At 41.1% G+C, this 11,698-nt stretch overlaps 1 protein-coding gene across 3 annotated transcripts in view; it reads right to left on the bottom strand.

Moving 5' to 3' along the window:
* Nucleotides 1-251: 251 nt before the first annotated feature.
* b3galt2 (UDP-Gal:betaGlcNAc beta 1,3-galactosyltransferase, polypeptide 2) overlaps nt 252-11,698 on the bottom strand; it is a 12,847-nt gene continuing 1,400 nt past the window's right edge. For all 3 annotated transcript variants that reach the window (XM_005747347.2, XM_005747348.2, XM_005747349.2), the window contains exon 2: nt 252-3,223. In XM_005747347.2, the coding sequence (XP_005747404.1) occupies nt 1,695-3,026 (1,332 nt within the window). In that variant the 5' untranslated portion in view covers nt 3,027-3,223 and the 3' untranslated portion in view covers nt 252-1,694. The remainder of the gene's footprint in view (nt 3,224-11,698) is intronic.

Here is an 11,698-nt window from a genome sequence, read left to right as displayed (position 1 = left end):
AGATAATTTTAGTTTTACTTAGATTTAGCGATAGTTTGTTCCTGTTAAACCATTTTTTAATTTTGCACATTTCTGAAGTAATTGTATCCAGCAGCTGCTTTAGATTCCCCCCAGAACAAAAAATATTTGTGTCATCTGCACAGATGGTGACAACCTGAATCATTGTTCCCTATGACATATGATGCAATATTTCTATTCTGATGAAATTTGAAAATACCCCCCCATCCAGAAGTGTGGTGGCTGTGAAAGATCAAATGCACTGCAGCTTAAGAAAGCATTTTTGGGAAGACATTAATGGGATGGAACGGCTGCAGTAGTAACTGTGCACTGAGACTCTTCAAAAAAAATAAAGGATTCATTGCTGTGAGGAAGAAAAAGATGCAACCTAATGTACATTTTAATCTCAAGATTCACACATACATGTTTGCTATTAGCCATTTACTGTCGCTTGTGATTTCCAAAACAGTTTCATCACGTTATTGTCTCCCCAGAAACACGTTCCTTGGGTTTGGTGAATTTTTTTTCTCGTAAGCTTTTGTGGCATTTCATTAATTTTGCTTGTGTGTTTTTTTCCATATGGTTTTCTTTGCTTTTAACTATTTTTCATGTGGTGTTTTGAGTTGCTGTGCATTTGAACAACTTTCACCGCCACTGTACATAAGGTACAGGGCTTATTGCATGGTTTGTGTGGACAAAGTGTGAAGCACAGGACATTGCAGTGAATAGATGTCCGCCCGATTGGATACATATGAGGGAAATTTAGTTATTTCTATTAGCAGAAATGTGTTCCATCCATTTGGTACTCTTTTTGATGCCAAGGCTCACTGTAGCTCCTCTGCTAATGTCCGGTGGTCCACACCACTTTACGTTCGACAGCTTAGGAAGAACCCCTGACAAAACAGACACACACTGCTGCACACAAAGTGATTTTGGAACGTTTATTCGTTAACAGATTCATTGCACATTTGCTGAAGTGCAGAGTCATAGTCAATGTAAAGCTTTAAAAAATACAATCTCAGTCATCTCTGATGTGATTCTGGGTGCGTTCATGTCGATCGTTTTAAATAAAATACAGTATATGACAGATAAACCTTCTCTTTAGGGTGGTAGTCATCGATAGATCTGGAAAGTAAACACTGAGAAACAGGGCAGCATAACTGGTCAACGTCAAAGGTTCATATCATTCATTCATATTTAGGTAGTATAACTTTTTGACATAGTACATGTACATTTCCCTTTGTCTTTGTAAACACACTTGTGTCTTAATGTTTTTCTTTTTTTTTCTTTTGTTTTTTTTGTGTATTCGTAGAATGTGACATACAGTACTACCCTTTAGAGAAGAGCATAAATTACCACCTTTCTGTTGGCACCTGAATTATCATAAACACCGCTCTTGAGCTGCAGCTTTTTTTTCTTTTTCTTTTTTTTAGCACGCTCCATTTCACACAGAAATGTCCCCCATTCTCCCTTTTGGAAATAGCTCAATAGATTTACAATACATATTTTTTTCATTTTTTGATTAAAAAAATAGTTTGAATCAACTGTACACAATACCAAAAACAATGTGCTTATCCCCATAAGGTATAGTGCTGAGAGTTCAACATGCCCTTCACCATCTGTAGTTACACTGAACTCTTCTATCCTTCCCACCTTTCTTCTTTTTTTTTTAAGATGGGGTGTAATCGCAGGATCCATCACGGAGGCCTCTCTCCGTGGAACTTCCGGTGTCTGTGCCTGCCGCTCTTTTCCTTGGCCATGTTGATACAGGCGTTGTGCTTGTTGCTTTGCAAGTGGTTCCAATACTTGATGAGTTCATTGGGTTGGAACTGATGGGATGTGATGAGGTGGCTGTACTTACAACTGGAGTAAGACACACGCCAGTGGTTGAAAAGGAACTCGTTGGGAGGGGGTGCTGGTTCAATGCGCAGCTTCGCCAGGCAGATTCCCACGTAAACATCCTCCAGGTGCAGCCTGCGTATGCTGAGCGAGGCCTGGTAGATCAGCTCGGCCATGTCCCCTGAGAACACGTACCCCGTGCCTGAGCAGAATATCGGGTAGCGCTCGCTTGGATACACCTCTGGTGGCATGTACCACTTGCTGTCTTTGTTTCGGTTTGGTGCATAGCCCCTCATCAGGTAGCCAGTGAAATACCTCTGCCTCGGAGGCATCTCAGGTTTCAGCAGCTTCTGGATGAGATATTCTGTATTGACAAACATGTCACTATCTGTCTTCATCACGTAGGAAGCATGTGGGCAATAGGTAGCTACCCAGTTCATGCCCATCAGAGTTTTGATGGTCAGGTTGTAGTAAGTGTCCTGATAGTCCTGTTGAATGATATCGTGGTAAACGCGGCTCTCTTCCTCGATTCTGCTCTGAAGGAGGGTGTCCGAACTCTTTCCTGTGCCGAGCAGGAAAAGACAGACAAACCCCAGGCCCATCGCCATGCTCTCGTTTCCCCATGTCTGGCGGATTGCATTGCGGGCATTGGCCTGTCCTGGCTCAGCAGCTATGAGCAGGATGAGAAAGGGTGTGCTGTCTCTGCACTTGAAGGGCTCGTTCAGGATGTATCGATAGGGCTGGGCGCTAAGCCTCCCGCCAACACCCATCTCCTTCTCTAGCGTGTTGTTAGTACTCATCGAGTCCCCGAGCCCCATTGCACCCATTCTGGCTCCTCCACCTCCTCCTCCCCCCACGACTGCTGCCTCTCCTGCTGCCCCCTCACCCTGCTGAGAGCTGAGGTTGAGGAGAGGTTTTGGTGCAACATTCCCTGTTTCCCTCCAAAGGCCCCTCAGGGAGTTGCTCTGGTTCGCCTCTCCCTTGGGGCTTCGAAGGCCCCTGACAGTGTAGGCAAGCGGGTTTTCGCGAGGCCCGCTGTGCCCTGGCAGCCAGTCTTGGTGGCTGAAAAATAAGAAAACGGCGAAGAGCAGGGCCAGTGAGACGAGCCCGGCCACATGGGTCCGAAAGAGGGAGCGCTTGACGGTCCAGGTCATCTTGATGGGACAGCAGTGCCGCCGTCTCCACTGCATGATGCAGGTCGGGGTCGCAGGAGGCTGTTGCTGCTGCTCGAGAATGGGCGGCGGCGGTCACATACAGTCACCGCAAACATGTGGTTGTCAACAATCAGAGGGTTATCTGAGCTGACAGACAGGTTGGAGTTAGCCTCCTGGTGGAGTCAGGGGAATGTCTGAACCCCCTCCGATGCAGCTTAGAGCAGGGTTAAAATCTGAAAAGAGAAAAAGAGGAGACTGAGAAAACAGCTTTGGAAGCAGCCCAAAAGCACCTCCTATTCACTGGCACAGAGCCACATGTTAGTTGTCTGAATTGCAGGTGTGGTTTTTATCGTGGGAAAGAACTGAACCTAATTATTAATTGTGCTTTGTTTTTCTCATGGCTTGTTTTGACACGCTCGAGTGACTTTGACTAAAAAACCCTCAGTTAGAGCTTTCTGTGGATGGAGGGTCCAATATGGCAAATGGCTCTCTCGGTAAGCTGACTTAACAGTTCAAAAGGAAGTAGCTGATTCACCGTGAGCACTGTTGTATCTTTGATTGGACAGGGACGAACAACACGGCAGGGCCTGGATGCTGCTCTGAAAATTATGCATACAGTGCATCTGTATGGTTGAAAAACAAGCACTCCCAGTTGTGTCTAGTTGCTGATATACAGAACACATCCCAAATAATTCTATCTCATGGTTTACACAACTGACGGCCATAAATTTGCACAGTGACAGAAAATAAAGGGAATCAGGAATTCATCTCATGGTTAAACCCAGTTAAAATAGTCAAGACTGGTGGAAGCTACATTTTGGGCTGGCAGATTGGTGGTAGGCATGGTGAGATGGTGGTTTCTTTTTTTCTTTGCATGTCATTACTCAGTTTAATGCCTGGGGCAAACTATAAATTGCAGGTTTGGCCCAACGTGGTGCCAGCAAACGCTACCCTGAGCCGCATGGGCAAGCGAGTGTCATCAGCCCCCCGCAGCGCGTCAACAGCTAGGGAGGAGATGCATCTGTCAAAGTGAGTTTTCAGGGTCCAGCAGGCAGCGGTGCCTAAGCCTGAGCCAGCCTCTGGCGATAACAGCCATCACCAGCCATTCACCTTCTACCTCCAGCTTATCAATGCTGCCTACTGTCTAGCTGCGATCACCCAGGCTGCTTGAGGTTGGAACATGGAGACGTACAGTATAAGGAGAGGACAGATAAAGAAACAGGCAAACAGTGTGGACAAAAATCTACGTGATTATGTGTGCTGTCCAACAGGACGTTGTGCACAAAGAGAGACATAATTTCGAATGCGCAGAATGCAACTGACAGACAAGCCACTTAGAAAACTCTATGCCATTGGTGACAAATTCAAGGTCCGCTGGCCAGAATCGGCCTGGGAAAGCCTCAAATCTGACTGTTTTGTTAATCCTGTGAATTAACAAAAAGTTTAAAGTATTTGTAATTACAGGAAAGTCTAGGCAAGGACAACCCAGAACTACTTGTTATTTTTACACATTTATTTCCAATACTGACATATTGTTCATTTACTACAGCAGCCTTTCTTTGTCATATACAAAAAAATCAAGACAAGTTGAAAATGCCCATCTTTTTTCCCTATATTAAGATATTTCACAGATTAAATGTGTAATTAAAGGGCTTTACACTGACTGACACTTAAGATTAAAGTACGCTGTATGTGGTTCATGATCTAAAATGAGCCTGGCTCTGTAAACGCACTGTTCTGAAGCAGGATTTACCTAAAAAGATTTTGGTATGCACGCACCAGCTCAGCGATTCACCGAGGCAAACAGTCAGCTTGCACAAAAACAGCATTTACTATGCAATATAGTCAATCACATGGATAGCAAACAGCACACATGCAATCATTTTTGTTGGGATCACTGACAGACAAACCCAGAATATAATGCCGACAAGATTTAATGATACACACAGCAAATACGCTACACACATAATCAGATCTGTGTACACACACAGACAAAAGATGCATGTGCACATCACACATAATTATATTCACACTTGACGCAAACATCATCACTGCTGTCCACGTTGACTAACACACACACACACACACTCATGCTGGCAGTACACATCACTAGAGAAAACAGAATATGCCAGCAGAAACTTGGAGGTTGTACTAGACTCTGGCGAATATTAATGTAGCAGCAGTGTAGCAGTCTAGAATCCCCTTTTGCTTCCTGTGTGTGTTAATTTACTGCCTGCCTGCATTGCCTTTCTTGCTTGTTTGCTTGCTTTTTAATAATTTGAGATACGAAACAATGGAGCAATAATTTTTGCAAATGCAACATGCCAGCTTGCTAAGAGAGAGTGTTTTTTTTCTAAATCTAAACTTGCAATTTTCAGTTTCCTGCTATGTTTGCTCATTCATCATGACAACTGACAAGGAACACGATAACCTTTTCAGGCGAGTGTGCTTACCCAGCGCAAGCAATTACAGGAGAATGAGAGAGGCCAGGGCCGGCTTTGTTTTAAAGGTTAACGTACTTTACATCGAAGCACATCCAGCGCTTGAGAGATTTCTGCTGTCAGCTAAATGAGCATGTAGTTCCATGAGCTCTGATGAAGAGTCCACACACAGAGGCGCATACACATAAAAATAAACATGTACGCACGGGTACACACGCGAAATCTGACATCTACCCCACCCACGCGCTTACAACCCTCAATGGATTTCTGACGTTGTTTTGGATCTAAATGCCAATTTCACCAGGAGATCAGGCATCCATTTTTTAATTTTTACCAGTGCAATTTAATCTGCCAATGCCTTTCCTCATTAATTCATTTTCTTCGCTCCCATCAATGTCCCTTCTATATAAGCCAATTAGTTACACTAGTGCTAATTAAAGCCCCAGTGTTTCAGCAGCGGTCAATAGTCAGAATGACGCCTCGGGGAGTGGCACTTTGGTAACATACTAAGCATACATTGTAGTGCCTTTTCTCTCAGCCTTAAAATCAGCAGGAAGAAACTCCCAATGTTCACACACCAATCACCACGGTTTGCTTTCTTTCTTTCTATGCCTGCATAAGCAGCCTAGACTGCTTTTGACTAAACATGTTGTGAGACGCATGCAAAACAAGCTTTGCCGATGTCAATGAAGATATGACCTTCATTTGATGAAAAAAAATGCACTTTGTGATAGTGACACATTTTCTTGAGGAAAACGGCTCACAGAGCGGCTGCTCACTGAAGTTAGAGGTTAAATTCTGCTTCACTGGAACCGGTCCGACTGATTATGTGGTTCATTTGACATTCCTGTTTCCTCTAATAACACCAGCCTTGAAGCAACCACTACATTTATGATTTATTTTAATGCTAAACTAGTGTTACGCCATACTGCCTTCATTGGAGTAACGAAAGCTCAGGCTCTCTAAAAAGAGCCATCAAAGGCTAAACAACATCGACAAACAAATCCTGAGTGTTGTGGTTGAATGAGATATAACTTGTATGGAAAAACTAGTCTTGTGAAACAATGTTCTTTGGACAGAGAAGACCAAACTAGAGACCAAAACTTGCTATTTTAACTGCAGTTCTTTTTGACTGAACTAAATTAGACGAATCAAACGTCAGGTAGCTATGCAAATTACATAGATGTTTTTTCACAGCTCTTACCTTATTGCTGAAGTAACAGCTGTTAGAAAAAATTTTAAATCATAAAAAATATGTTGAGGAAATAACGTGTCCGGTAGCTATGACTTCTCTTTACAGCGATTCCTACAACTGACTCATGTTTTCAATTTTCGTGGAGAACGGTCTATTAATGTCTATTGTCTATTCAACATCCAATCCAGGCTCATTTTGGTCTATTTAACCTAAGTTCTGTAGAACAGCTTAGAGCAATGCACTCCATGGAAACATAACTAAATATAGCCAGGTTGACAGTGACTACCTATTTTTTTATATCTGAGGTGGAGTCAAAAACCATACCTGCAAATCCACCTCAGCTTTTAATACTTTTTTCTCCTTTTTAAATTTATTTTCTAATGAAGTCACCATTTAAAATGCAGACACGTAATATGATCTCCTCAATCATGGACCTTCATCTATAAAGCCCTCCTTTTGGCATCAAGTTTGAAAATACCATCAGTAAAGTATCCAGCACAGTCAGGTCTCCCTTGCATAACTGGTTTTCCCTGCGTCCGTAGCATGCACTGGGCTCTCCAAATCACAGACAAACAGTATCCCACAGTTGTTTATGCTTTTGAACCCATTTTGCACAGAGAGGCATTTTTTTGAAAATTGTATTGATAGCAATGTTGAATATTATTACACAGGAAACAAACAACTACACGTAAAATAATTACACCGTGGCGCCTCTGCCTTTCTAAATGGAGGGACGGTAGCTGCGTGTGTGTATGTAAGTGTGTAAAAGTTTGGGAACCACTGTGACATAATCCATTCCTCACTTCTGTTCAGCAGCACTCCACTTCAAGAACCTGTCATTTCATTCTCAGCCTTTTGTTTACCATCTGATTGCAGTGAATAGTTCAACATGTAAATCCAAGAATACTAGTAACTTGAGATCAGGGGTGGTGGTCATCCCTATTCTAATTTCCACACTGTTGTTCTATTTCTGAATGGCCAGCTGGCAGCTTTACTTTGGTTATATTTACCAAAGTGAAAAGCAGGGTTTTCACAATCTTAAGAAAACTGCATTTCTTTAAATAAAAATTATTAAAATAAATTGCGTCTTAACTAGTGATGAACCAAAAACTAGTTTGAAGCTCAAACTTTTCTTTACAAAAAAACCCTGATGGCCAAGATCTTTTTGTTGTTGTCTTTTTTCACATTTTTGCCAAGAAAACAAATTAATCTATCCATCTAGTAGATTTTAGGTTGCTTTGATCAACTTCAAATTATTTTAATTCATCCTTTACTTTATACTATGGCAGGCATTGATCTATCCCTTTGTTAAATCTGATGTCATTAGCCATTTCCCAGTCCAATGCTGCTTCAGTTTTCCAAATCAATCAAACTCTGAGCCACCACTCAGAGAGAAAGATCTTTTCAGCCATAATAAAATGATCACTGCGGCTGTTCTCCCAGATATTACAGTTAAGTTTACATTCAAGGGTTCAGCCGAGTTGGACGTTAACAGGAAGCTATCTCACTGGTTTCTAACTAAAGATGAGATACCAGGTTCTGACCAAAGTATGTCTAAAATACTAAACAGAAAACACATTAGCTGTGACATTTAAAGGGTTAGTCAAGCTGGGCCAACTTACATACAATGATGTACCACATGGTGGCTAGCTACATAGCTATGTTTAGGCTAATATAAATACATTAGCACAGGGATGATAAGAAGTTTTTTCCCAAAAGCTTATATCAGCTGTCTCTAATGGGCCATCATGTGGAAAACTTCAGCCAAGAGATGAACCAACCTCAACACCAAGCTGATCACTAATATGTTTCTATGGTGGGCTGTGCAGCAAATGAAAAGCAAGTGAATAAAAAACCTGAAGAGACTAAGAATTCAATCCAGTTCAGTTAAGGTTTATTTAGGTAGCACGAAATCAGAATAGCACTCCCGTCAAGGTACGTTCTACTGTGAGGTAAAAACCCTGCAGTTCTGGAGAAAAATGGCAACAATCAATGTCTCTCCTATGAGCAAGCACTTTGCAATAGTGGTGAGGAAAAACTCCCTTTTAACAAGAAGACACGTCCTGTAGAACCAGGCTCTGAGAGGGGAAGCCACCTGCCACCATCAGTTGGTGGTTAGGGGAAGGAGAAAAGAAATAAAGAGAAGAGAAAAATGACAGAATAGCAAAACCTCGAAAAATAGACTTAACCTCCTAAGACCCGAACTCTTCCACGGCATGCATTTTTAATTATTCTTTGATATTTGGGCTGATTGGGACCTGATGAATGTAAAAACAAACAATTACCAGATTTTTTTTGACCTAATTTTTGTTTCTAATCAAAATAAGAGCCACAAATGAGGATATTCGTTTAAAATTTTGATAGAACAGTAGCAGTATAATGTCCTCGTAAGTGGATATCAGGCCCTTGTAGAGCAAAATTTAGTATTTTGGTCTAAATAACCCAAAATGTGATGTCCACATATGTGGACGCCAGGTCCTAGAAGGTTAAGAAGCAAAAAGACACTTTCACTTACTCTGCAGTAACAGCTGTTACGTGGAATATCTGGAAAGGAAGAGTCTCCACCAACTGACTTGTTGCGCCAGTGGCATCCTGTTACAGTAACACACTCAAATTCAGTGAGTACTTTAGAACAACAATTTATTTGTAGAAGGCAAGAGTGCATGTTGTAGAACTGAATCTAGATGTGCAAATACATTTATGAATTCTATTCAAATTCCATTTGTTTGACAGTCTACCAAAAAATCTTTCCAAGGACTATCAGTCAACTGCACATCTACAGTAACCTTGGATGGAAATCACAGTGTCACCAAAATAAAGGTCAGAGAAAGATTAAAAACAGACACAGAGAGAGAGAGAGAGAGAGAGAGAGAGAGAGACACACACAATAAAATAAACTAAAACAGAATAAAATAAAAGTGCTATATGGACTATCCTTCAGCTATAGAACAAAGTTTAATATACTGAAACAGACACTGAAATAAAAAATAGTTTGAGTTTTAAATGAAACCATCTTCAGGTTACTGCTTTTCATATCCCCTTTAATATGCTGCTTCTTCTCAACACATCTGTCTGAGTCTAATCTGCTAGTATACAAATAAAAAAATAATAATAATAATTTGTAAAATTCATGTAATTCATGTGATACAATTTTCGACACTGGATTAAAGAGCCGGCACACAGTGTATGCTGCTCCTTGATTTCACTGTTTTCTTTTGTCTCTGTCTATAAATCCAAGTGTCCTCTGTCAGTAACGCTTTACTCAAAAACAAACGTTCCTGTGATATATTTAGTTACGTGGACGAGTCGTTTTATCTGTAGAATATTGATAAGGTCAAAACCCAAATACAAAAGAAGGAAATTTGGCATTTGTTGTACTTTTACAGGTTTAAAAATAAAACCGCCTTGTATCTTTACCCCCGCCAAAAGTAAAAGATTGTCATGATGTTTTAAATAATCCACAGACTTGCTGTCCAAGAACTAAAGAAAAAGGATAATTTTCAGACCATTTGAAAACGTTGTTTGCTGTCTGACTCAGCCTGGAAAGGGCCGGCAGGATAGGGAGGGTTGAGTTCTTGCTAAGTGTTGAACAGACGAGACACTCTGGATGGCCAGCTGCGTTTTATTTTTTTTAATATCCTTCATGACTGGAGCCTGGTCAAATGTGGGCCAGGCCACTTGAGCCCTTCCAACACAGGATATAGCCATATCTGATCCTTATCAGGTCAGCTGACCCAAATTACAAACTTTTCTGGTATCTAATCAAGAAGTGTTATTCATATTCTGGTTTTAAGATAGCCATTTCTTTAAACTGACTTTGATTAATCAAATAACTGATAAATACTGTAATATAAATGTTTTTTTGTTGCAAAAAAATTTTCATAACAAGATAAATTGTTAATGTTTACAACTTCCCCCAAACTGCTGGTAGTTCTCTCAGGCAAACAACTGAAAATAAAACACTGTGCTGTTAGGAAGTGGTGCAAATAATTCACTGAAAATGACTCGCTAGCACACGAATCTTTACCTGACATATTTTACCATGCAAACAAAAGTAGGGGCAACAAACAAATATCAGATGTTACTTACGTCATTTTCTAGTAAATGTATAAATTCAGCAGATAGCAGGACCTCAGACTCTGCTCTCTCTTTCAATCATCTCCATCATTTTCCCCATAACTGCCTTGATCCTTTGCTCATACCGAGGCTGCTGGTTTGTGGTTGGCTCTGAGCTCTGGGTTTGCTTTAGTCACTTTTCCTTTGTTAGCTTTTTTTTTAAACAACCATGTTTGAGCGTCTGTTTGTTGCTACAGACGGTTTACTTTTATGAATCTTTGTCTTTTGCTCACAGTGAGGAACTTCCACACCAACGTAACCTCAGCTTGTGGCTGCGAGTGTGGAAATCGGCCGATTCTGACCAATGCATCTCATTTCTCAGTCTACTGTGACATTAAACAGATTCTCTTTAGATGTTTCAAAGCTGATTGGATTTAAAAAAAAAGTGATTTAAAAAAATGGATTATTTTCAAACATACATCAGCGTTCTGAACTCCACAGATGTAATCCAATTTCGTGTAAACTGAACCTTTACCACATACACTGTAGACAGTAAACATTTAGACTCGCTTGGTCTTTAAATAGCTTTAGGTCTGAGTAATGGCAGTGACAACAGAAAGTGTTGAGCAGCCTTTGGACTTTGACTTGGACTCCCGACCTTTTAGGAAATCAAGCTTTGGCATCCAGGACCCACCGCAGCTGTAAATATTATGCTACAGCATCACACTTCTCTAAGCGAGTGACAGACACAGAAAGTGTTATCCACTTCCGTTAATTGTGCTATCTGAAAACTATTACTGCTGTATTTACCTCTCACAGTCCTAACACCCTGCACATGTTCTCTTCCCTTGGACTCTTTTTGAGGACTCGGTTCAGACGCCACTGTAATAAATTATAAGGGGGTTTGAAAATTAGACCCTATTAAAGTTTCATAGTCTGGTGGTCAGAGTGAACACCCTGACGGGGGAGGTTAGCCTTTTTTTCCCTCTCCGTCGCAGCATTTAGCAGATATCCCC

The sequence above is a fragment of the Pundamilia nyererei genome, unplaced genomic scaffold, assembly GCF_000239375.1.
Source record: "Pundamilia nyererei isolate P.nyererei 1_Seehausen unplaced genomic scaffold, PunNye1.0 scaffold00195, whole genome shotgun sequence".
Taxonomy (NCBI): domain Eukaryota; kingdom Metazoa; phylum Chordata; class Actinopteri; order Cichliformes; family Cichlidae; genus Pundamilia; species Pundamilia nyererei.
Note: the sequence above shows the minus strand (reverse complement) of the source record. Positions and strands in the feature narration are given on the sequence as shown.